A 26,159-nucleotide genomic window follows, 5' to 3' on the forward strand; every position below is an offset into this window, starting at 1 on the left:
ACAGAAATTATTGCATGTATGAGAGGAATGGCCTTCATATATGTTTTATTTTAGTATTTTAAAAAGCTTCTTATTCTTATTAAACAAACCCATGTGTTTCAGAAGTTGTTCATAAAGAATCTTGATAAAATTCAAACTTTCGCGCATAGAGCGAGGCTATGAGGAGGGGTGTTTCCCCTCTTGCAGGAAAGCGGTATGATTCCTTATGAATGTGGTATGATTTCTTTTCGCTTATGAGAGGGATGGCCCTCATATATGTTTTATTTTAGTATTTTAAAAAGCTTCTTATTCTTATTAAACAAACCCATGAAAAATGTCTATTTTCTATTATCCCTCCACAAAAATGTCTATTTTCTTCCAAATAACAAATAATATGTGTAAACAATTGGTAAAATCCATAATATATAGCCTTTCCCTAAGTACTGTGGAGGGTCGTGACAATTTAACCGGAACATGTCCAGATGAAGAATTGAATCGGCAAAGAGAAAGTAGGAAAATTTTGTATAGTTCTGGAAAATTCTCCCAATGTAACTTTTCCATGTAAACTTCCCACTTGTAAGTTCATCCCTAGAAACTTCCCTGCACATGGAAAATCCCCCTTCCCGAAAAATGTCTGTTTCCTTACAAATAAAAAATACAATACGCAGACAACAAGCAAAATTCATAACTTACAGTCCTTCCCTCAGGTTGTGGGGGGTTATGTCATCTCTAGAGGCCCAGTTACTTGATTTTTCAGCTATGGCGAACAAAACGTATATCCCAACATTTTAATCGGATGACTCCGGGGTAAAGGGCGTGGGAAGGGGTTAGTCGCCCTCCAGTGTTTTCGGTCACTTTGAAGGGGCACTAGAACTTTAAATTTTTGTTCGAACGAGTCCTCTCCCTATATTAGTAAGTAAGTAAGTAAGTTTGTTTGTAACCCGCAATATAAAATAAATGCGGAGTAAAAAAAGAAAAAACAAAATAATATAATCCACAAGGAAATAATAATAAAAACACAACATAAATAACGTAACAATATCCATAGAATCACTAATCTGGAAAAAATAAGTGAGGAGGTCACTGGCACAAATCTTCCTTGGAGTATTGATCCTCAGATCCTTAGCGATGATGTCAAGCAGCACCAGAGGGTTGATAAGTCCAAACTGAGAAATAATCTTGTGATTCCTGCACCACCTTGGTAAATACTTAAAATAACCTCTCCTTAGCTGAAGACGGTCATTTTTGCGCATTAGAGGCTACAGACTGGAAAGAAAAAGAATTGCAGGAGAGCAAAAACTATGGTAAAGTTTACATAAGCCTCGGCGGTTGTACCTCCCTCTAATAGAAGAGATTTTACCATATAAGAAGCGAATACACTGCAGAGCATTAGCAACCAGAGACGAGTATGTAGTCAAAAGTGTATCAGAAAAAGTAATCCCAAGTCATTTCAACTTTGAGACACGCTTGAGTAGCATTGTACCCAAATGTAAAGGAGGACCTGGGCTAGAAATATTAAAACATAGAAAAACGCATTTTGAAGCATTTACAGAAAGCCCAATCATACTCAAAGCATTAATCAGAACATTTAGATTTTTTGTGAGGCCTGACCTAGTATGACTAAGTAGCAGAAGATCATCAGCATAGGCAATGTGACTAACAGCAGTATTTTTTAAAAACACAGAAGGTGACAGCATTCGCAAACAGTCCGCAAGCACAGTTTTAAAAATATATGGAGACAGCACACCGCCTTGCCTGACTCCCTTCTTTACTGAGATATTCTTGGATCATTGATTTGACACGATCACCCTGGTGAAAAAAAAAAATAAATAATAAACATGTGTCCGTCATCTTTCTTCTGAAAAAAAAAAAATTCCATGTTTTTGCAGATGAGAGGTTGGAACCTTCACAGTAGGGTTCCATAATATGCTGAATCTGATAGTGCACTTTTCCTTAATATACCTTGTCTTTTTTGGAGGTGTTTCTCCCCTTTCTCAAAAATTAGGAAAATCTTTTGAGGCTCGTAGCTTTTGATGGGTACACGAAACTTGATGAATTTTACATATTTGGAATCAGCATAAAAAGCCAATTCTTTTGATGTATATATTGTTATCAAAATTTTATTTTTTTTTAGTTTCGGTTACTATTTTGTCGAGTCGCTCCTTACTAGTAGTAAGAGACCCTATACTTTCACGGATACATTGTATAAGGTGACCAGAGCAACACCTCTAGATTCTGAACCTATATCTAAAAATGGCCTATGACAATAACGGAAGACTAAGCCAAGAGATAATATGACAGAAATTCTATTTTTAATATATTTTCTTACAATTCGAGCGTATAAATATAGGTTACATTGCTTCTATCTGTATCAGTCAGGAAAATTCTTTGTTGACTGAGCAACATAATTATTATTATTATGGAGAGACAAACTGGAGATGAACAATTTTTCGAGGTAAGTTACTTTAATAATTAAATAGATAGTATACAATTAATTTACAGATTTCTTTGTTCAAATAGATTGATAGATCGTGTATTTCAAAAGCCCAAAAGCCCGGGGCTAGAATAATCTCCGGAATTATTTGGAGGATGAGGGCTGACCCCTCCCCCACTTAAACCACTGGCAACGATATAAAGCATCCACGAGAGCACTACAATCAGGTCTTACTGCCGAATATACCCTGTACTATATTTTACTAAAAATAAAATTTCAGAAATTACAAAGTGATTCAACCGTTAGATTGTTTATTTGAAATTTCGCACACCTAAAATTTCTTCACACGCGAAAAGTGCCCCCTCTGCCCCCCTAGAACCACCTCTGATTTAAGTGGATCAATAATCCTGTTTTCCTTAGAAACATATGGCCTATGACCTAAACAGCGTATAAACGTTCGCCTAGGTACCTTTTTCTTTGATCACAGTAATTTGTTGGGCCTAGGCTAGCCTAGCTAACAATGAAAATTGTGCTTGATGCAAATTTTTAGCCTATATGCTGGGAGTGTATTATCAAGCTTTTATATCTACATATCCCTTGTTTCTAGCGCTTATAACATTTTGAAGGCTATATGATGGGTCTGTAGCCTACCTAGCTATCTAAATTTGACAATTTATCCCCCCTTAATTCTGGGTTTTAGCCTTCTCTGTTTTTTCATTGGCCCTGGTTTTAGAAACACAATTTCTATAATATCTACAGGATTTTATGCTATTTTGTGGCTTTTCTGAAGGAAACACGGTACTTATGCATTATATATAACGCACGAAAGAAGTCAAGTTTGGTTAATGCTAATGAAATGAAATAAAATAGGATGAAAATATAATAGTTTAGAAACAAATTTGGGCTACATATTTGCACACTAGGGGGAGTGAGGTAAAGCATAGCATATATTAAATACATAACCTAACCTAGGTACCTTTTTCCCTCTTAACCCCCCCCCCACCACCAAAAAAAGAAGAAGTTTATTCTGAACAAATGATACCCACAAAATGGGTTTAGAGATCTGAATATCTCGTAATGGTTCTAGGATTCTAAGTCCTCTATTATAGGCGAGAATGCCCTCGCCCACAATGCAAGGCCCTCTGTCCCCTCTATGCAAGAAAGTGAAGTTGCCCAGGCTTCAAGACCTGCGCTCTATGCCAGTGAAGTTGATGATACTTCTATGTCCAACATGCAATGCCATGATGCGCCCCCTTCAGCCTTTCACATGCAAGCTGCAGATCTTAATGCAAGTTTAAATTTATTGATTATTTTTTATTCTATTTTCTTACATAAAGAAAAAAACTTTCGCTTCTCCCCGTTTTCTTGATCATTATTTTTTTAATTCTATTTTCTTACATAAAGAAAAAAAAAGCAGATTTGTGGATATTAAGATGAAACTATGGTGTGATTTTCCTTATTTTAGTATGGACAGCACATTAGTAAAAGCGCTGCTATATTTGTTATTTTTCTTTCCACCAGATCATTTGCTAAGAAAACTAAGATAGTATAATGAATGTTGCAAATTTATGAGTATTATGATTCAATTTAAAGATGATTTACTTTTGGGAGGGGAAGGGTTAGGGTTGACGGTGAACTATTAGTATACAAATATTTTTTTTAACTAAATTGAAATCATCTAAGAATCGTTATTTTGCTTATAGCATCTTGACGTTTGGAGAGCATTTCACTTAAGCGAAGAAGAAGAAAAACTGCTTATAAAACGTTCCGATAAAATTGAAAAATGGAATGTTTATGTGGATAGTTGGGATCATGAAGCTCAAAGCATATAACTTGATTTTAAAATGTTCCCATTCTAAATACTTTTTTATATAGTGTTGATCTTGATCAGAGTAAAACCGATTTTTACATTTTTCGACTCTTAAAAAAAAACAGGACATTTTTTCGATAAAAAAAAACAGGATCAATTAGACACACGGAAAATAAGAATTCTATTTTCATTGTAGGCTAAAACGGATGACTTATCGTCACTACCTCCTCCACTAGTACCAAGTCAAGGATTATATGACCTCATTGAGGAGACATCTTTAATTCCGCCACCGAGATATTTTTGTGATAATCAACACATTGAATGGCCAGCTGTCAACAATGAGCTTGAATGGTGTTGTAAATTCTTAAAGGAGTGTTTTGGTGGTAGTGAAAATTTTGAAGATTTACCTCCTAACACTATCGAAGATAATGACCCCGAATGGACCGATAACTTTTTAAAACAATATTTTAGTGATAGTAATGTTACCAATTCATTTAATGTAGCACCTAGTGCATTTTAACAAGGCATAGAAGTTAGTTTTGCCCAACCAGATGCAATTGTAGATCAATATGTGTCAGAGGATGATTTTGGTTGGGTAGATCAGATAAGTCTTAACAGTTCTAGAATTTTAGATAATTTTACCAGAGTTAAATGAGAACATTGCCCCCACAGATTTGATGGACATAACCCCATTTCGGCCGAGTATAATTGAAGAAGGAGAAAATAAACTTGCTTGGGCCGATTCTCGTAGCCCGAACCCACTCGAGGCTATGTTAAGTGAACTGGAGGATTTCACTCCACGCACCAACCCTAATGTTAAGGTTGAATAGAGTGGGGGAGGTGATGGGGATAGGCAAATCTCTCCAACACTGCCGTAATTTTATTTAAAAAACTCTATCTTGCATACAATAGATGTTTATACACCCATATTTGGAGATCCATTTAATTCGCTAATGGCGGATGATATTATAACAGATACAATAAATATTGTGCATACATATGCCGACAATATTCGAGCTCTTCTTGAACAACAAATTCGGGCTTGGGGTTGAAGATTGAAGAGAATGGGGGACGTGATGGGGATATGCAAATCTCTCCAACACTGCCGGAATTTTATTTAACAAACTCTATCCTGCATACAATAGATATTTATACAGCAATATTTGGGGATCCATTTAATTTGCTAATGGCGAGTGATATTATAATTGATCCAATAAATATTGCGCATACACAGGTGGACAAGATTCGAGCTCTTCTTGAACAACAAATTCGGGCTTGGGGAGGTTGAGACAGCATAAAAGCCTCAATAGCACTCAAAATATTTTATTTAAATGAAAATTAAGGCGAAGTTTATTATCATTTTCTGCACATTGAAATGTTAGCCCTTCACCCACATTTGTAAAATTATGAGGGTGTTTTTATGGAATGGATAAACAGCGTTGTCAAAAAACTAGATAATTATAATGAGAAGGGTAGTGGTTCAGTGGTTTTATTTACTGAAAATTTAAGTGTAAATATATGTAAATTTAAAAAAGATTTTATTTTAAGAGAGGGGCATGGGAAGAGGGCTACAGTTTTAAAATATAATCCATATTTAGAAGGATGTAAGGGTGTGCAACGAATCTGTTTCGAGACAGGGCAACAGTGTTTCATGTGTGCGTTTCTTATGTGATGGAGGACAACGTTTAAGAGAACATAGAAAAATACATAAAGAAAATAATCCATTGATTATTAAGTCCGACTCAAGCGCAGCAAGAAATCACGTAAGGGGGCTTATAAAAATAAACGAAATAAATATGCATGGTCGATTATTTAGGCGGTTTGCATTGATAAATTTAGCAAGGAATTAACCAGTTAGATCTAATAAATATTAATAAAAATGTATATATATATTTATAATTCTTTAGTTGTTAGGGTTTTACAGATATCATTTTTTTTTATAAGCCCAAGTGTCGGGTGACCGTCTCAACGAAAAATGGACCATCAGAGAATGTATTAAGCATCATAGGAAACCAAAACAAGCCAAATTATTTAAATGCTATTTCATTCAAAAATAGTAAAAATTAATACAATTTTCTGTAAACTTACTGCTGTCATCTATTGGGTAAATTGTTATTCAGCATCTAAGTAAACCCAATATTCCATTTCGAAGAAAAAGGAACAGAAGAATGATTTGTATACTCCTTAGTAATATTCTCACTACTCAAAGGTCCAATGGAAGAACTTTTCATTTTATTTTACTTTCTAATATCTAATCCAACTGCAACATTATAAATTATGGTGGGAGTTCCACACCTTCTACATCTATAATTAAATGTCTTGGTTTCCCAATCTTTCTTGACCAATTCAAACTTTGTACACCTACACCAATAACAATATGGATCATACACATCCTGTAGGTTGTATTTCACTTCAGTTTTCGTCAAGGTATACTGAAAGAAGAAGATCAACATGATTTTTATGTTCAAACAGTTTGATGTATTTAATACTTTAAAAAAGATAACAAAATAAAATAGGATGGAGATATCTGGTTTCCTTGTACAGTTTATAGCGCTGGTATAGTTATAATGCACAAGTACCCAAGTTAATAGCATAATCATAAGTCACCACACAAAACCCCCACCTACCACCTGTTATATATATCTTGGAACGCCACGCGTGTCGTACAGTTCCGCCTCGGCTGGTGCAGTTCCGCCACGCTTTGCATAGACCCTAAAACGCTTGGTGATGTTTCTTCACGTTTTCCTATTGCACATGTTTTCTGTTCGAAAGCGTTGCGATGAAAAAATTAACATTTTCTTTGACATTGTTCTTATTTTAAAGCGTTCATTCTTTAACTATTGAGGAAAACGGCGAAATTTATGTGATGAGAAATTTGAAATTTGAGCTCATAAACGAGATAAAGCTCTTATTATTAAGTTTTTTTTATGTCGCTCTTTACTTTCATTAAAAAAAAAACTGTTAGAAAAGTGCGCAGAAAAAGAAGAAAAGAACCCTGTGTTTAATGTTGTCAATTTTAATTAACTAATAAGCGCAATTAACAAGTGTAATTATTAGGCTCTTTTGAAGGCATTCCGAACAGCAAACAGCAAAATGTATTACACTAGTAATAGCTCTTATAAATAGCTCTTATGAAGGTACTGAAAATCTTTGGCTTAAAGAGCGAGGTATTGAATAGGGGGTGAAACCAATCATATACGTAATATTTTCTGTTTGTTTTAAGTTTTGATGTTGCTCCTTACTTTCAGTTGAGAAACTTTTTTTATTTAATTTCTGATCTTTTTTTTTAATAATGATGAGAAATCCGGCGCCCCCTTCATAGCAATGTCCCTTCCCCTATGAAAACTTCCTTCATGGAAAGATCCTCCAATATAACCCCGACCCATCCCCCACAAACTACCAGAAAAAAATCCCCCCTGAAAACGTCTCTATACTTCCCAATAACCAATACTATATGTCAATATTGGGTAAATCTCATACCTTTCAGCCCTTCCCCCGGAGACTCTGGGTGATTAAAGTATCCTATGAGACATATTTATTATATTATTGACCATTCTAAACAAAATGGCAATCTCAAAATTTTGAGTAGGTGACTTTGGGGAAAAAATGAGCATGGGAGGGGGTCTAGGTGCCCTCCATTTTTTTGTCACTTAAAAAGGGCACTCGAACTTTTAATTTCCGTTCCAATCAGCCCTCCTACGATATTCTAGTACCACTGGGTCGTAACGATCACCCCTGAAAAAAAAAAACAAATAAACACGCATCCATGATCTTTCTTCTGGCAAAAAATGTAAAATTCCACATTTTTGTAGATACATTAAGGTTCTATGACTTTTTGGGGGTCTTTCCCCCTTTTTTCGAAAATCAGCCAAATTTTCTCAGGCACGTAACTTTTGATGGGTAAGACTAAACTTAATGAAACCTACATATTTAAAATCAGCATTAAAATCGGATTCTTTTGATGTATCTATTGGTACCAAAATTCCGTTTTTTAGAGTTTCGGTTACCATTAAGCCGGGTCACTCCTTACTTACAGTTCGTTACCACGAACTGTTTGATTTAATAATTACGGAAAAAGACGAAAAGAACCCAGTGTTTAATGTTGAAAATTCTAATTAACTAATCAGCGCAATTAATGAGTGCAATTATTAAGCTCTTTTGAAGGCATCCCGAACACCAAAATGTATTACACTAGTAATTTGAAAATTGGAAGAAACAGTCTAAGTCTAGTGGTTTAACTTTTACTGTTTGTACAGCCATGTTGTTTATTTTATACCAAAAATCATAGTTGAAATGAAAAAAAAAAAAAAATATAAGAGTTGAAAATCATGCAGTTCCATATCACTCCAATTGTCTTCCAAATATGGACTTCCATTAGTAATTATTAGGCTTCCACTACTCTTACTTACAGATCGTTACCCCCTAACTGTTTGATTAGCTCATCAGCCTTGGAACTGATCACCTCGTACCCGTATTTCTGAGACTCATATTACGACACTTCCGTGACTTGAATAGATTAGGTTTCCTTGGAACTAAAGAAATTGGATAATAACTTTAAAAATTGGATAATAATCAGAAGACGATTCTAATGGGATTGAAAAAAACGTAACACCGAAACTTTGAGGCATCCGTAACAAAGCTTTTGAGGCATTCCACTACGACGAAAAGTGTGCAGAACTATTATTGCTGTCATTCTATTGTTAAGATAAGCTTTGGCTCATTTAGAGAAGTAGCCATGTCTTGAATATACTTCAGGACAAATGGAGGAAGGAGGGGGGTGGGGGATCTAGTTTTGGAAAATGCAAAATGAAAAATGATTTGCAAAGTAAAAATTACTATAGGGAAGTTAAGATTTTGTAAATTTAAACCCCCATACGAAACTTTGGCCTGCCTAATTTTTCAAGACAAAGTTCGTTTCCAAGAAAAAGATTTCAAGAATTTCAAGAAAAATATGCTCTCTAAGTAACACCATAACCAGACATTTTAACATCTTGATATAAAATCTTTCAAACCACAACTTCACCCAATTTAACAAAAACACCTATCTCTATCGGTAAAACGAAAAATGAATTTTACTAGCCACCCAGCAAAAACCTCAGCATTCAACCCCTCCCCACAAGTATTTTGGTTAGTGAAGTGTCTATAGGAAAATCCCATGATGAGCCGAATTCACCAAAATTGATGCGAGTCGGCTGTAAATTATTATTCTTTTTTTTCAATTCTACCTTCAAATAATACTGTAGGACCCATGTAAGTCTCCGAAAATATTCCTGGCCAATACATTCTCCAAAATTTCTGTCTTCTGCATCCGCATGAAATTTTTCCACATAACATCTTTCTTTAAATGCGTCCTCCAGAGGTTTTTTTTTCTCAGATGGCTACAAAGAAAACAAAGAATCATCGATGTGCATTTAAAGTTTTTTAAACACTCCCCCCTCCAAACCCAAACAAAAATCCTCGATTGGCCCTGACTAGCGTCAGAACGAAGTTTTGGAATGTGGTAATGTTTAGAATTATACATGTAGTTCAAATTATTCCCTTTTCCTTTGATAAATTAGTAAATGAAACATCGATTCGATGCCCTATGTACCCAAAGTGGCCACGGAGGATGGCGCCCGCAGCGGCTCTAGTCTTGGCAATTGGATAACAAATGACACAAAATTAAAATAAAAAACTTGGCATCGGTCAAAACTGAGCATGCACCCCCCCCTCCCCACTAAGTAGGTACGAGGCATAAACCTACTTATCTCACCATTTACGACGAACAAACCGACCAATTCTCCATAGTAGACTATGCTGTTAATGTGTTCACCAAGCGCTGAAATGCAATAGTGGTAATCAGTGTTTCCACTTATCTTTTCAAAAAATCTGTAAAATCTTGACAATTTTCGGGAGAAAATCGGGAGATGGATCTCAGGATTCGATAGAATTTTCAGTAATTTTTTTTTTTTTCTATTTTGTATAAAGTTTTTGAAGCTGTTCAAGAGATTTGCGAATAAAGTACCACATTGTAAGTTCAGAGTGCAGAGTAAGTTCAGAGTGCAGATTTACTAGAGCCAGCAGCAATTCCGGATGGAAAATTTGTCGATCAACTTTGTCAAACATGACAAAAGGAAGCAGCTAGAAGCTTGAAATGTATTTAATTTTGAGACTGAGTGCAGTCATATTTCATTCAGACTCTAAAGCTGTTTAATTAAGACATTTTTCTTCATCAACCTATACTTTTTTTTCACCCTTTCAGGCTCCACACGACAGCCCGCTAAGTTCAGGACGGGAACAGAAAATCTGAACGAATTACGAACACCAGGCCTTTGACCATTGAGTCTCAGTTAAGCGGATAATTTTTTTACCACCATCCCCAGAGTTATTCACAAATGATAAAGAGAAAACGCAAAGTCGCAGCTCAGTAGTATTCATACAACTGAAAAAAAAAAATTAGCAAAACTTTCAGACACATATCCTGCTTCCCATTCATAATATGTGCCTATCGCATGGCTTTTTTTGTGAGCAGCCCACTCTGATCATGCAGTAACTCAGCTTTGCTGGCAGACGCTACTACTTCTTTTAGCCTCTTTCTCAGGGGCTGGTCAACCGTCAGTGTGTCTACTGTAACTCCAGCTCGTTTCATTCCAAGTTTCGTCTGAATTGTGGAAACCAAAGTTACTGTTACCAAACGATTCCTTCTGCCTGTCTTTACATCCTTGAGTAAGCTGTGCAGTCTTTCTGAAGCTACGTTCGAAAATGGCAAGGAAAACAAGTATTGTACAAACTTTCTTAAGTTTGGTTTCTACGGTGGTTTCAACGGAGGTCCCTCGCACTCAAAGCCGATTTCCAGTAATCCACGGCTGTCAGAGTTACTGCTTCATCCTCATTGGCACTATCGGAATGTTCCCGTCACTCTTTTTCAATGGTACTTCTCGACCCCCCTAACAACGAGTAGCGTCTTAAATATGGGCCACGGGTGGGTGGCCCACCCGTGGGGGGGGGGGGGGTCGTCTCAAACACACTAGTATGCGTCGGGACCTATTTTGATAGTAACAGGTAATGTTTAGTTTTGTTAGTATTATATGGAGATTTCAATATTTTTTTTTTTTTTTTTTTTTGTATGATCCATTTGTTTAAAAAAATGGGTCTGCTTTCTATTATTTCATTTATGAATTTAATTGGAAAGCCATTAGAAAATTAAAGTTTTTTTAAATACAATAATTCCGAATCACAAAATTTCCGGAAACAAAGTCTAAAAACCTTGCCATCTAGTGAAATAAAAACTCCTCTTTTCATTGAAACCAGGCAGCATGAGTGACAATTTAAATATCGGTAAATATCTGCGTGTAGGTTTTCTATATATTGAGAAAAGCAAATAGTTATGTCGTTTAATTAACATAATGTACGGAAATGGTTGCATGTTTTTTCTTCAAAATAAACTGTTATGTTTTTTTTATCGAAGTTATTAAAATGTTAAAAAAAATGTAATGATTCAAATCCATGCTTGCAAATACAGATTACGTCATCAATGAATCTACCCCAGAAACAAGGGGAAAGTCTAAAACTCAGTATAACGGATGATTCAATAAAATCCAATAAAAGGCTTGTCAACAGAGAACTAAAATGGGCTCCCGTCGGTAAACTTAACACTTGTTTATAAGACTCCTCTAAAAGCGAAAGAGTAAAAAGAGTATAGATTAACCAAAGTAACCAATTTTATTATAGCATCAACATCCAAAGTTGCCAAGGAATATTTGGAAATAACACCGAAACTGCAAAGAATTGAATTCTCCTCCTATGCAAAGTTATTTGATTTTTCAGTGAGGTCAGAGGACGATTTTTGAGTTCCTAAAAGTGGACGGAACACCACATACAACCGTTTTCCCCATTTAGAAACAGTTGACTGAAGAGTTAATACAATGGGGCATAGCAGGGCACCATTTTTGTGAACTTTGGATAAGCCATAGATTTTCAGCGAGGAATAACCTCTAGGGCAAAAGCTTCTAGAACAAAAAACATTCAACACGAGATTGAGAAAATGTGGATGAAATGTTTATTAGATTATTTTATATTTTTTATCCTTATTTGATAATTATTTATAATATTGTTTTTATCAATATTGTGTTGTATACCATTAATTTTACCATTTGATTCCTTTGAATCTATAATTTAGCTATCGGTATTAAGTATAAGAATCGAAAATATAGTGTACTTTCAATAAAAAAGTTATACTTCTTTCACCCAACTGCAGTTTTTTATATTTTGGTTCCTGTATACCGTTCAGGAATATTGGTTAGAACTGTTTGTTGTCGGTTGTTTTCGTATAGGTGGCCTCGATCCTGCTGGTTCTATTTATAAACTTATTTCTTTTTATCTGTTTCTGTCACCGTTCGTCAGTTGGTTTCCATTTTTAATAGAATCACAAGACATCATTTTATATTATCGAAAAGTTTTATAAACCTAACTAAATAATCATAAAATAAATCAAACAATTCTTAATATGCTTCGACGTTCAGGAATATTGGTTAGAACTGTTTGTTGTCGGTTGTTTTCGTATAGGTGGCCTCGATCCTGCTGGTTCTATTTATAAACTTATTTCTTTTTATCTGTTTCTGTCACCGTTCGTCAGTTGGTTTCCATTTTTAATAGAATCACAAGACATCATTTTATATTATCGAAAAGTTTTATAAACCTAACTAAATAATCATAAAATAAATCAAACAATTCTTAATATGCTTCGACAAGAAAACTAAATTTTAAACATAATGCAACCCAACGAACTAGATTGATCAATGACAGTGAAAATATCAAAATTTTAAAGAAGTGAAAGTTAGGGGAAAGGACCCAATTTATTCCAAACGTTTTTTTCTTTATCTATCCACCTATATAATTGGTATTCGTAATTAATTAATGTCTGTATATTGCGAGGAGCTGAATCTTAAAGTCTTAATTAATATCCGTGTAAAACGGGAAGCTGAATCTTAAAGGCAAGTATAAACTCCAGACATGCTTTTCAATTTGCTGAGTCAATTGGTTTTCAGGATCAGAGGGGACATATTTTGATTGTTTATTTCCTGCCTGAAGGCAATCGAGTATTAAACACAATCTAGAGTTTGCTCAGAACCAAAATTTTCCCTAAAACTTGACGAATTTTATACTTAGTTTGGTAAGTATAACATAAGGGATGGGGGGGGGGGGGTCAAGCTGAAACTTCCAAGAAATTATTTTCGTTCGGGGGGGACTTGTAATTTCATGTTTTAGGGTGAGGGCTTCACCCTATAGCATTTTTCCCTGGTTCCGCAAAAGAGTATACGCTACCTTGCTTTTTGGTAGTTAAAGCTTGGCTAGTAAAAGTTGGATAGTTGTTTGTAGTCGAAGCAATGGTTTATGGTTCTAGAAGTTTACCCCCCCCCCCCCCCGGAAAATATCCCCCCGTGGAAAATTCCCACCCGGTAAATACACCCCACCCCACCCCCACCCGTGGAAAATAAGCCTTTCCAAATTTGAGAATTTTGTTTGAGTTTCATTTTTTTATTTCTGTAGGGGAAGGAACTTTGGTACTTGTGTATTATGCGCCACTCACTCAAGTTTACGCTGTGTAAAATTGGAGAACACGCCAGTTTTTTCTTTACTTCGGAAACAAATTTGGGCTATAGATTTGCATATAGGGGGGGGGGGGGTCAAAATATAGTGGGTCTGCACACGAAATATGTTTGGTACAAGTATTCTGCATATTAGATTGATAGAATGTATTTTAAAGCCAAATATACAGCCATGAACATAGTAAAATAACATAAATGAAAGGCACAAATAACATAAACTTTGATCAGCGATCATTATAAAACACTTAAACGAAACACTACACGAACCTAATAATGATAAAATAAAAGTCCAAAAAAGGGATAAAATCCTTTTTAATAGACAGTGTATAATAAATTTCACAAAAAATACCAGATATTTCGGTCACTGTAGGCCTATATGTGACCGAAATATCTGGTATTTTTATGAAATTTATTATACACTGTCTATTAAAAAGTATTTTATCCCTATTTTGGACTTTTATTTTATCGTCATGGAAAAGCAGTGTGGTCTCCGAAATTATGAACCTAATAATAGTACTTAACACTTGGAAAAACGGTCATTAGAAAAAAAAACACTTAACACTTGGAAAAAACTCTTAAAGAAACACTAGATTTACTTTATACTGGGATTTTTTTTTTTTTTTTTTTTTTTTTTTTTTTTTTGCTAACATAATTTCCAGATACCTCATTATTCTTCCGTAATTTTTTAGTGGCCATGCTTCGAAGGAATTGTTTTCTGACTTCAAACTGTCCAAATACTTTACCGCCACCTTCCCTCCCCCTTATGTGCAAATATATAGCCCAAATTTATTTACAAACTATAATATATTCATCCTATTTTATTTTATTTCATTAGCATTAACCAAACTTGACTTCTTTAGCAGTGCCTGCATAATGCACAAGTACCTTTAAACATTGTAACTCATTGAGAAACCACGGCTTTGCAATCATTTATCTATAGCGGTCTCTTACAAATAACCCGTTTGGCGTTGTCTGACATTCCACATACACTATATAGCGGTGTCCGCATAATGTACCAGTACTGGGTATTTTCCGCGGGGGGGTGTATTTTAAGCTGGGGGTATTTTTCGGGGGGGGGGTATTTTCCGAGGAGAATTTTCCAGGGGGCATATTCCATGGGGGGTATTTTCTGGAGGGGTTATCGCCAGGGGGTAAACGCCGGCCACCATAGTTTATAGTTTATTTAGGTTTTATGATTGAATCTGGTTATAGATGAATGCAGTTAAGGATTGATAAATTTAGATTGTAAAGCAGAGCCAATTCTCCATGAAGCACTGAAGAAGAAGTGTAAAAAAAGACAATCAAAGATTTGCGAATGATGTGTGATATAACTAACCTCATCGAGTACTCCTTCGACATTCCCTCTCTTCTTATTTGGGAGAGCTGCTCTATAGGAGACATGTCTCATTTCCGTCTCTGCTTCCAATCCGCCAATCTGCGTCAGGATGGATTCAAGTGTTTTTAAATTAATGTTTCCATTATTTGTGAGCCAGTCCTAGGATGGGAGTAAAATCTTCTTTCAGTAAAAAATGCATTGCCATTCGCAATACAATCAGTAACAAAACTCAGGCTGCTATAGATGCTCAAAATCCTCAAATTTGAAAGTAAATAGCTGGACAGGCGTGGTTTTTTAAGAGCATTGACGTGTAATGCTCCCCTGACGTGTTTTTCCCCGAGGAATTCCATATGGAATGGATGGCCGTATAAACTTCGGATGGGGATCATTCCATTGGAAATCGGAAGTCCTAGTGTTTTGTTTAAGAGTCAAAAATGAACTGAGGGCGGCTAAACTTCCGAGCCCTCTTATCAACAAATACATCCCATAAAGTTTTGAGATAGCCATTTTGTTTAAAATAGTTCAAAGATTAACAAAACTCCGGGGTGAACAAAACCCCCAAGAACCAGGGTTAAAAATGCTAAGTTGAGCCCCGGGGGCATATAAGATTTTTGTGTAAGGAGTGGTCGTATAAACTTCAGAGGGGCCTCACCTGATTGGAAATTGAAATGTCTAGTTCCCTTTTTAGCAGTCAAAAGTGACCGGAGAATATATAGCCCCAAAGTTTCTTTTCCCCAAATGCAATCGAATAAAATGTTGAGATAACCATTTTGTTCGAACAGTCAGACGATCAGATAACAAAAACTTCGGGACCAACATGGCCCCCAGAGCCCGAGGGTTGGATTGTAATTTATATCCTGGGGACATATAAGGTTGATTAAAAGAAAATATTTTTAATATAATTCATTTTCAGGAAAGCACCAACGGCGCTGTAGGCTTTAGACTTTTACAGTTAGGGAAGGAGACATTTCCCAAACTCATGTTTGTCATGGTATTAGTTCATTTAAGGTTGATTTGCATGTTCAATTTATTTCCCTCGTTTTAAGATTTACTTATTCATTTATATTAGTACGTGTTGTTTGTTTGTTTGCTATGATTGTTTGTTTATTTTCTATTCCTTTTGGGTTTCATTTATGCTTTAATAAAAACCTATTTTTGTTCGTTTTAAGCTTGATATCCATATTCAATTAAGCTTTACTCGTTTTATGAATTGTTTATTCATTTATGTTAGTACCTGTTGTATGTTTTTTGCTATGACTGTTTATTTTAATTTATGTTCGTTTTGGATTTCATTCTTTCTTTAATAGTAATTTCTGGTCGTTTTGAGATAGAATTATTGTAGGTTTTTAATTTTTCTGATCTCAAGTTTAATATGGCCTTTGCTTCTCTTTGAAAAACCTCTTTTTCAGGAAAGTACTTTACTATTAATATTAAGCATAAACAAAGACAATCATTTGGAAGGAGGGCAGCCCCCCCTCCCTATTCAATTTGAAAATACACTTTTTTGGTATTTTCATTGAAATAGTGGCTTTTTTGTATCTTTTCATCAAACAAACATCCCCCACCGCCTTAATTTCCGTGAATTGATGCCACTGCATATTGATGATTAGACAAATTCTAAAAAAACAGAAATTAAAACAAATAATCAGTATACACATAAAACAAACCGAAATTACCACGAATAAGTGTAGGACTACTCCCCTCCAAGACTTCCGAAAGACTAAATCGTGATTAAAACTTTAGTAAAAGCAATTTGTATTGCTTAAATTTCTTTGAAAAAACATTTTTTAAACAAAAATAGGGCTCCATTAAACTAAAAACGAGCTAACATAAAGTCAAATAATCTTCAAAGCGTAAAACTACCACAAATTACTATCAATAAATAAATGTGGCTCAAGGCTACAAACATTCATACCTTCTCAAGACTAGAACACAATTTGAAATTTGCTGAGAAAAAAAAAAAAGATCATAGATTGTCAATCAATTTAATATAGGGGAGAGAGGGGTGAAACCGTACATTTTGAGGATTTTGACCCCTTAAAAGTGTATTCCTAAAGATACAAACTTCCTTTTTACATGAATAGATAGCTTAATTATTCACTTTTCTTGGTGATTTTTTTCAATGACATCCATCAAGTTGGTTCTTGGTGAGACCCAAAAATGTTTGACCTCTTCAAGTGTCCAAAGTCACCCCAACCAGGGGGTTACTTCAGACACACATGGGGCATTTCCGTACATTCATTAATTAATGCTTGTAATTATTGATTCAGATATTATTAACATTTAATTCAGATAATATACAAGTTAAATGTAACATTAAATTTATCGTATAGGAAATTGGGCCAAATCACAGCCAAATACAAGAGCTTTGGCTGTTTGCCCAGTTCCTCCTGCTGATACCGGTGCGGGAAGCTTCATAATAATGTCTTGAAAGTCAGTTTCTGCACAATCTCGACATTCAGGGAAGATGAACTTCCTACCGGACTTGCGCAAGTAGTTTATTTTTGCTACTCTGCCACTTATTTCTTCTATTTCACCAACATAGTAAACAGCAGAGTTTTGCTTCTTTCCAACCGTAAACCTCACAAGCTCAAAATTTCGACAAGATAATTCTTCATCTGTCTCAAAATCATTGATAATACCACAATGTAAAGACTCGTCATGTGACTTGTCATTGAGCTGTATATCTATGTCTGAAATGCTGTCTCTAGTTTTGTCAGCAATGAGTGAAACCTTTGACTTTTTTAGCGACTTTTTCTTTTTCTTAGCAAGCCTTAGCTCAGTCTCTGCTTCTAGTGCTCTTTTTTCTGGTGTTTCTGTCAGAATTCTACTTTTGCCTTTTTTACGTTTTTTGCGCGGCCACACTTGCATTTTGCCTGTGGATATGGTCTGATGCTTTCAGGAGTTACTGTCGTAGGCAAGTTTGACTGCTGTTGACCCATCATGACAGGAGATGAATCACAAAATAAACCAGGGTGAGGATCATCCATATTGGAAGTTTCTGGGGCATTCTGTTCAAGTGGATCTGGGCGGTTTGTCACCTCAGCTGGCAGAAAATCGACTTCTGTCAACACATTTGGATTTAAAGGCCAAATTCCTGCCTTCTCAAAACCAACTGTGATGTTTTGAGGATTTAGCTTTTCCAGAAAGGGATACTTGCACAATTTTGCTATTTCATGTATTGAAATTCTCTGACCAGGGTTTAATTGCATCCAATTGTCAAATGACTCCCTGATTGCATGCTTCAATGGTGCATACACTGAAACATCAAGGGGTTGGAGACGATGGGAGCAATGGGGAGGAAAAGTTAGGAGGTGGATGCCGTTATCTTTACAGAAGGAAACTAATTCTACTGAAATATGGCTTTCATGATTGTCAAACAAGAGTAAAACAGGGTCTTTTTTGCTGGGTTTTACCTCTTTTAGAAAGTGTTCCATGGAACAAAGGGAATTGTCCAAAGTCATCCATCCACTGCGATGGGCTAAGCCAATGCATCCTGGTGGTCCATCCCGATACATCCTTTCTGGAGCTTTGACTCATGGAAAAACAAACACTGGTGGAATTGGCTGACCAATTGCAGATACAAAGCATAGCATTGTGGTATTTTCCCCTCTTTCTACTGACACAGTCTGTGCCACCGGTTTTGCTCCCCTTTTAGCAATCACCTTTGGGGCCTGAACAACTGTGGGTACTCCTGTTTCATCACAGTTCCAAATTCGACCAGGAGGAAAATATAAATCCTGAAGATTTCTAAAGAAGACAACAATTACAACGGCATTAGAGCCGGCAGCACGAGCCTGGCTTGTATTTTCGGATTTTCTGATAGACAAACTGGCGTTCCGCTTGATGAAACCTCTTAGCCAATCCACTCCTGCTCTCTCATTCAATTTCCAGCTTGATGGGAATTTTATCTTCAATGTTATTGCCCATTGGTAGGCTAACTTTCTTGCTGCATAGGGAGTCAGCCCATGGTTAAGTAGTGAGCATTTATCGAGGTATGCAGCAAGCTCTTTCTCTTGTTTGGAAGTAAAAACGAGCTTAGTGCTCTCCTGAACAAAGTCATTGTCAAAATTGCTACCACTAGCACCACTCTGCTCGAGGATTTGCATTTTTGCATTGTATCGTTTCACGGCATCCACAAGCGTACTCTTCTTCAGGGAAAATCCTTCTGCTGTTGCTCGGAAAGACAACTTCCCATGTATAAAATTGAATAACAGCACGCCTGACTAATTCTGGATCAGGAGGACCACTCCCCTTTCGAATGTAGGTGTGAACCATCTGTAAAAGAAAATTATAATCGTCAGAACCTGAAGAGAACAACATGGAAATTAACAAAGGTCACGCCATGCTTTGAGGTGTGCTTTGAGGCATAGAATGGAAAGATGCATGCAGGCAGCGTAATGTTTAGTTTTACATTATAATACAAAACATTAAACAAAAAAACTTTAACAAACCACATCAATCATTTGTTTATGTTCATTTTTATTACGTTTCTACAAGTCGGACAAACATTTCGGGGGGTTTCAAACCCTCTACCCCCTTGGATACAGCCTTAGACGCTACTGTTTATCTTTCTGATATAAGTAGGCATTGAATAAATGTTTATTGTTCAACATAATAGTAAATCATTTAATAATAAGTATTTTTTTAAATATGATGGGTGAAAGTGAATTGAACTGATCTGCATAGCTGTGAAAATGTACTGTAAATCTAAGCTTATATAAATCTCACATGACTCCTTTTGAATGATCACTGTCTAATTATAAGTTCCAATCATATACATTATAAAACTAAACATTATAATATATAAGACAATAATCCATTGAATGTATACAATTCAGAGTATGTATTTTAAACAGGGAGGGGTGGGGGGGGGGGGGGTAAGGTTTACTGGTACACCTGTTAGAAAGTATTGAAGAATATTCGATTAAGATTAGCTTGAATATTTTTGCCATAAACAGTGACATGCCGAGACTATTTTAAACGCATAGACAGTCAAAAGTACACCTTAATTTCGGATAGAAATTAAAGGCTAAGCGTACCCAAATCATAGAAAATGCTGTCCAATCTTGAACATAGGATTTTAAAGTTGGAACAAAGTATCTAAATAATAGGCAGACTTAATCTTGGACAACTTTGATTCAAGACAATAGCTGCGTTCGTTTTCGTCGTTCTATGGAAATCAAATCCTCGGTTTTACAATTAAGCCGTTCGTTTTCGCCGTTCTATGAAATGTTTCGCTTATAAGCCGTTCTTTGAAATGCCGTTCTTCGTTCTTAGTACCGTCGTTCTTAGAACGACGAACTGAGCCTCATACTCAGTTCAACAACTTTAGTTTTATTTTTGGGCGCCAAGTTTTAAAATAAAAAAAAAAATGACGGAAAACAAGTTTATTGATATTTAATTTTGTAGATTTTGTTGATGGTGTCTTTCATCTAAAAAATGGTAGTGATTTGTTTTTCGTATATGTGGGACAGTTTTGAAATCTTCAGAAAGTTCTGGAGGCATTTTGGGATAAATTGCTTTCCAAACTTACAAAAATTCCTTAAGGATCACTTGGAAAAATAATGGGAGGAATTTCTAGATATCTTAGATTACAACTAATACTAAGAAACTCCAGCTAAGCCCAGGTTTTAATACCCTTAGGAATATGTTCAATTGTTCAAACGTCTTAAGCTAAAAATTTAGAAAGGACATTTGGCTGATTAAGTGTTAGGCTAAGTGCCACAACTATGATTATTGTCCATATTATGGAATAAAAATATTTTCTTAACATGTGTCCCTATGTGGAGTCCACTATTTAGGATTGCACCCCTATTTCAACTAATCTAATGTCTATGCCCATTCATAAGCATTCAAAAGCAAGAGTGCCCAGTTGCACTCTATAGAACGGTGCAACAGTCACTCAACAGTCACTTTCCTCTAGTAACTCTATTGCATGTTTTGCTACATTCACGAGTATATCTTCCATTTTTGTTGTGCTGGTTGACTGAAATTTTATCTGTGGCGTTGAAATTTTATCTGGCTAAGGAAAGTTCTTATAAGCCGTTTTGTCAGTTAAAACGACGTTCTTAGAACGGCAAAATAAAACGCAATTTAAGAGTAAAACCGAGAAAATCTTTTTAGTCCTAAGAACGACGAACGGTGAAAACGAACGCAACTAATGATTGTTACACAGAGTAGTTGTGTTTAAATAGGCTAGGCTGTAAGACAAGGGATAACTTTTGTCTAAGTGTAAATGTTGAAAACAAAGTTTGATAGTCAAAACAAATCACTTCAGTTTCTCTATAGGACGACAGGAATACAGTCAATTTTACCAATATTCTGCTTCCAGCTACACATAGTTCCATTTTCCAACTTATGAAAGACTTCCGTCAGTACAGGGCGAAACCGGACACCACGAAAAATGTCCGGAATCACCCCCACAAAAGTGTCCGGACTCCAGAGTTACCCCATGTTGACGCCATTTTGAATTTTTTTTTTTTCATAGATAACGGCCTGATATTTACTGATGAAAATTACCATGCAAATAGCAGGGATATACCTTGTCTGATCCTGCTAACTCACGGCTCAAGAGCTACAAAAACTTAGAAAATATTTGACCAATACTACAAGTGTCAGAATTTCCAGCAAGCATATAAAAACTTCCTTACCTCTTTTCTCGGTTGTCTCTTTTCTCCAAAATTTAAAACTTGCGGCAAATGAGCGTTACATGAAGGGCATCTAGCGGGAATTTTTTGAAAGGATTAGCTCAAAAACTTTAGACGACAGGTCAAACGTACGGAGTCGCCCCCGTGCGGTATCGCCCCTCTCTCCCCTACATGAACCGATATTTATTCCTTAAAGTTAAAAAAAAAATTTAATAAAGTCAAAAAGTGAAAACCTTCAAAATAAGTTTTTCAGTTAAGTGTAAGTTATGTGCTGGTGTATAGAAGACATGGAAATTGTCAGCCCTAATCTGACAGTAGGGCTGTCAGATTTGTGGTAGTTTTAATCTTGGCAGATTATTTGACTTTATTTTTGCTCATTTTTGGTATAATGGAGCTCTTTACTTTTCTTTGAAAACTTATTTTGTGAAAATAAGTTTTTGAAGTAACTTCTGTTCCTTTTTTTATTGACATAGTCTAATTGGTGGAAAAAGAATATTTTCAATCTATTCGGTTTTTTCCTATTAAGACTCTTAGTTTGGCTTGCTATTTGTATCTTGGAAAAACTTTTTACAAACATTTAATCATGACACAAATAGAACTGTTTCCTTTAATTTTATGCCTCTTAAGTTGACCCGAAAAAAGAACATAATATCATTCCTCCAAAAATTATATTTATGCTCTATGACAACCTGGATATATTTAAATCTTTTGGTTTATATAAATTATAAGAACAGAAGTAGTGATAGTAGTAGCACCGAAGTTTCATATTACCATCCCCGGTCGTTCTAAATATATTGCTGCTTGCCCTCCAATCTCTTTTGACTCTTAAAAAGGCACTAAAACTTTTGAATTAATTCAAAATCTGAATTAATATGCCTTGAAAGCTTCACTTTAACAACCTTAGCTTGCGTAGTAGCAATAGTTGTAGTAGCATTAGCAGTAGTATGCACATAGTATCTTTGGTTTCTTCAACATCCCCTTCAACACACGCTGAAAGTTTAAACTCAATTCCATTAACCCTTCCTGAAGTATTTTTGACATTTCGTTTTTACAACCTGTGTGAGCATAGTGTGTTTTGATTTGGTTCCATACAGTTTCAATGTATCCAAATTTTTGCCTTAATACCCTTAGTTTTAGTAGCAGCAGTAGCAGTAGTAGCATCAGAATTGATAGTATTAACTTTAGCTTTAGTAGCAGTAGTAGTAGCATGAGGAGAAGCATTAGAATAGGAATACAAATATTTTCTTTTGGTTAGTTAAATATCCCCCAAAACAAGCCCTGTTAGTTTCAACTTCAGACACAAAACCTAAGATATTGCTATTATGCCCTTTTGAAAGCCTGTGTACACACAGTGCGCTTTGATTTAGATCACCCCCCCCCCCCCCGAAAAAAATCTTGAAAATTTCACCTTCATACTCTTAGGCATAGTTGTAATAGTGGTCAAGGTAGTAATATTGGTATTACTAGTTGTAATGTTAATAGTAATAGCAGTAGTACTAGAAGCAACAGTAGTATTAACGTATTGCCTTTAGAAGTAGTAGTAATAGTTGAATTAGTAGTAGTAGTAATAAATATAGTACTGACAGTAGTATTAGTAGTAACGCTCACATAATGCTTTTTGTCAGATAATCTTCCCCTTTTTAGCAATCTTTGACAGTTCCAACTTAATACCCAAATCAACTCTTGAGATGCGCTCTTTTTACAATGTACACGCACATAGTGTCTTTTAATTTAATTGGTTTTTTCCCTCATTATAATAAATAGAGAAGTGTGGTAGTAGCGATGTAGTGATAGCAGTAGTAGCGGCGGTAGTTGTAGTAGAATGCAAATATTGCCTTATTTTAATGATGTACTTCATCATTTCTTCCAAATACCGTTCAGTACCTTATCAAGTTCTAAATTAATATGCTCAGTCATTCCTGAGTTACGCCCTTTTGACCTTCCGCATACAAATAAAGTCTTTAGATTTAGTTCAAGACCTTTTCTTTAGATTAGACCCTTCGTCTTTTTGGAAAGTAAAGTTCCAAAATTCTTACCTTTTTTAACTACATATACTATGTGAAAACAATGAACAAATTGCCTAACTTACGGCTCTTGTCTTGACGATTGTGGGGAGGTTGACATCCCCAAAGGCATAATTACTGGACTTTCAACAATGCTGAACAAAATAGCTATCTTAAAATTTTGATTTGATATGTTTTGGGGAATGAGAAACTTGTGGGAGGGTTCTCCTCAATTCACTTTTGACTTTTAAAAAGGGCACAAGAACTTTCGACTTCCAATAACATGAGCCTCGTCCAACCCAAAGTTTATGCAGCCCCTCGTTCCAAAAACACCTTATATATCCCAGGGCATACTTTACAACCCTTTCCCCTAGGCTCTGAAGCTTGTGTCCATCCTGAGGGAACTGTTATTTGCTCTTTGGACTATTGTGATTACGAGCAAAATGGCTATCTTACAATTAAGATCCGATAAGTTTGGGAAAGAAGCTGTCACGAAGGGGGGGGGGCTAATTGCCCTCCCTCAATTTTGAATTTTAAAAGGGAAGTAAAACTTTAAATTTCAAATCAAATGAGTCTCCCCTAAAGTTTGCACAACCACCCTTTCTATAAGAGTCTTATATGCTCCCAGGGCACAACTAATATGCCCCAAGGCAAAACCCTTGCCCTAAGATTTTGGAGGGTTGTGTCAACCCCAAGAACCTTGTTCTATGATCTTTGGAGTTTATTGGAACAAATAGCTACCCCAAAATTTCTACGGATGTATCTGGAGAAAAAAAAGGAGATGATGAAGGGGGGGGGGGGCTAGATGCACTCTATTCAACTTTACTCTTAAAAAAGACACTAGAGCTCTGATTTCTAAGCCAATGAGCCCTCTCCGAACTTCATACAACCACCCTTTCAATAAAAACATTATATGACCCTGGAGCATAACTTACAACCCTTGCCCTAAGGGCTGTGGGGTCGTCATCCTCACAGAGCCTAATTACTGGCAATTTCAATCATGCTGGGCAAAATGGATATTGTTAAAATAATAGGTGGGGGGATGGTTACCCTCCAATCAGTTCCGCCTATTATAAAGGGCACTAGAACTTTCAATTTCCAATCAAATGAGCCCTTTCCGAAGTTTCTAAGACGACTTCTATATGGAGTGCCCTGATCTACAAAAAAAAAACAAATCGTATGGTTAACGTTTGAAATCGACCATGTGCTATTTTTTTTATCTCAAATAGGTAATTGAAAAAGTTAGACACAACACATTTTTACCATCCACGTATGACAAGGCATACAAGCAAACGCTTATATAATGACCATCTAAAATCAACAGGAACAAAAACCTTTCTTTTTCCTGAAGGCTGACATAAACGAAAAACAAATGCTTCAATAAAATACAGCCCTTATAAGCCAATAAATAAATTACTTACCTTGTTCTCACTAACAGAGATTCTGTGAAATTCAACAAGCTTGTCCATGGCATCATCTTTGGCATTGGCATCATCAGCACCATCTTTGCCATACAAGTTGCCAATTGCCAAATAAGATAAAGGGGGAAGAAAATCATTACCAAAGAACAAAAAAAGAAAGACCTGAAAAAACGGTAAGAGAAAATAAGCAAAATCCTACCCTTTTATACGAATACTTTAGGGATGTTAGTTTTGTGAAAACCATTCCAATTTTAAACTGAACTGGATTCGTTTGAAATTTGGTTAATAAAGTTCAGTTTTATTCAACTTCTAAACTCTCTTAACTTTAAAGATTGATGGACACTCAAGTAAAAAACAGCTAGATTTTCTATCAATAAGAGTATCTATAATGATTGGAAGACCTAAAACCTTTTAAAGCAAGTATTTCCAAAAATCCAATACTGAAACTAATAAAAATATGTGAGCTTTTAGACTCCGAAATTCAAGAAATGCAAGTATTTCCAAAAATCCAATACTGAAACTAATAAAATTATGTGAGCTACCAGACTCCAAAATTCAAGAAATTCAGCATGAACAACACTAAAAATTATGCACTAATCTAGAACAAATCACTAGAACAAAATTCGGCGTAAAAAAACATATTGTCAACTAGTATTTTTTTAAAAATGTTCCGTACCTCCTCTCACATCAGAACAAATTTCTATACACGTGGCTCCTTAAAAATAATACCTTCTTGTCCAGTGTTTACTGAAATCAATTTAAAAAATCTCCATTAAGCCAAAAATTACCAGAAATAATCTTCCAAGTCAAACAATCTTCCAAGCATAAAACTACCACAAATAACTATCAATAAATAAATATAACTCAAAACGACAAGAAATTACAATAAATAGCCGAGTTAAACACAAAGCGAGCAAAAATTAACATGAGTAACGCTGA

General features: G+C 35.6%; 1 protein-coding gene across 1 annotated transcript in view; it reads right to left on the bottom strand.

Moving 5' to 3' along the window:
• Window positions 1–720: 720 nt before the first annotated feature.
• LOC148940788 (5'-3' exoribonuclease 2 homolog) overlaps window positions 721–26,159 on the bottom strand; it is a 33,723-nt gene continuing 8,284 nt past the window's right edge. Inside the window, exons 2-6 of the mRNA XM_089105075.1 lie at window positions 25,221–25,382; window positions 15,147–15,305; window positions 9,449–9,601; window positions 6,519–6,655; window positions 721–1,245 (exon numbers count right to left, since the gene is read on the bottom strand). Coding sequence (XP_088961201.1) covers window positions 1,239–1,245; window positions 6,519–6,655; window positions 9,449–9,601; window positions 15,147–15,305; window positions 25,221–25,382 — 618 coding nt within the window. The 3' untranslated portion in view covers window positions 721–1,238. The remainder of the gene's footprint in view (window positions 1,246–6,518; window positions 6,656–9,448; window positions 9,602–15,146; window positions 15,306–25,220; window positions 25,383–26,159) is intronic.

This window comes from Artemia sp. Qi Xiang Cuo, chromosome 19 (genome assembly GCF_049724085.1).
Source record: "Artemia sp. Qi Xiang Cuo chromosome 19, ASM4972408v1, whole genome shotgun sequence".
NCBI lineage: Eukaryota > Metazoa > Arthropoda > Branchiopoda > Anostraca > Artemiidae > Artemia > Artemia sp. Qi Xiang Cuo.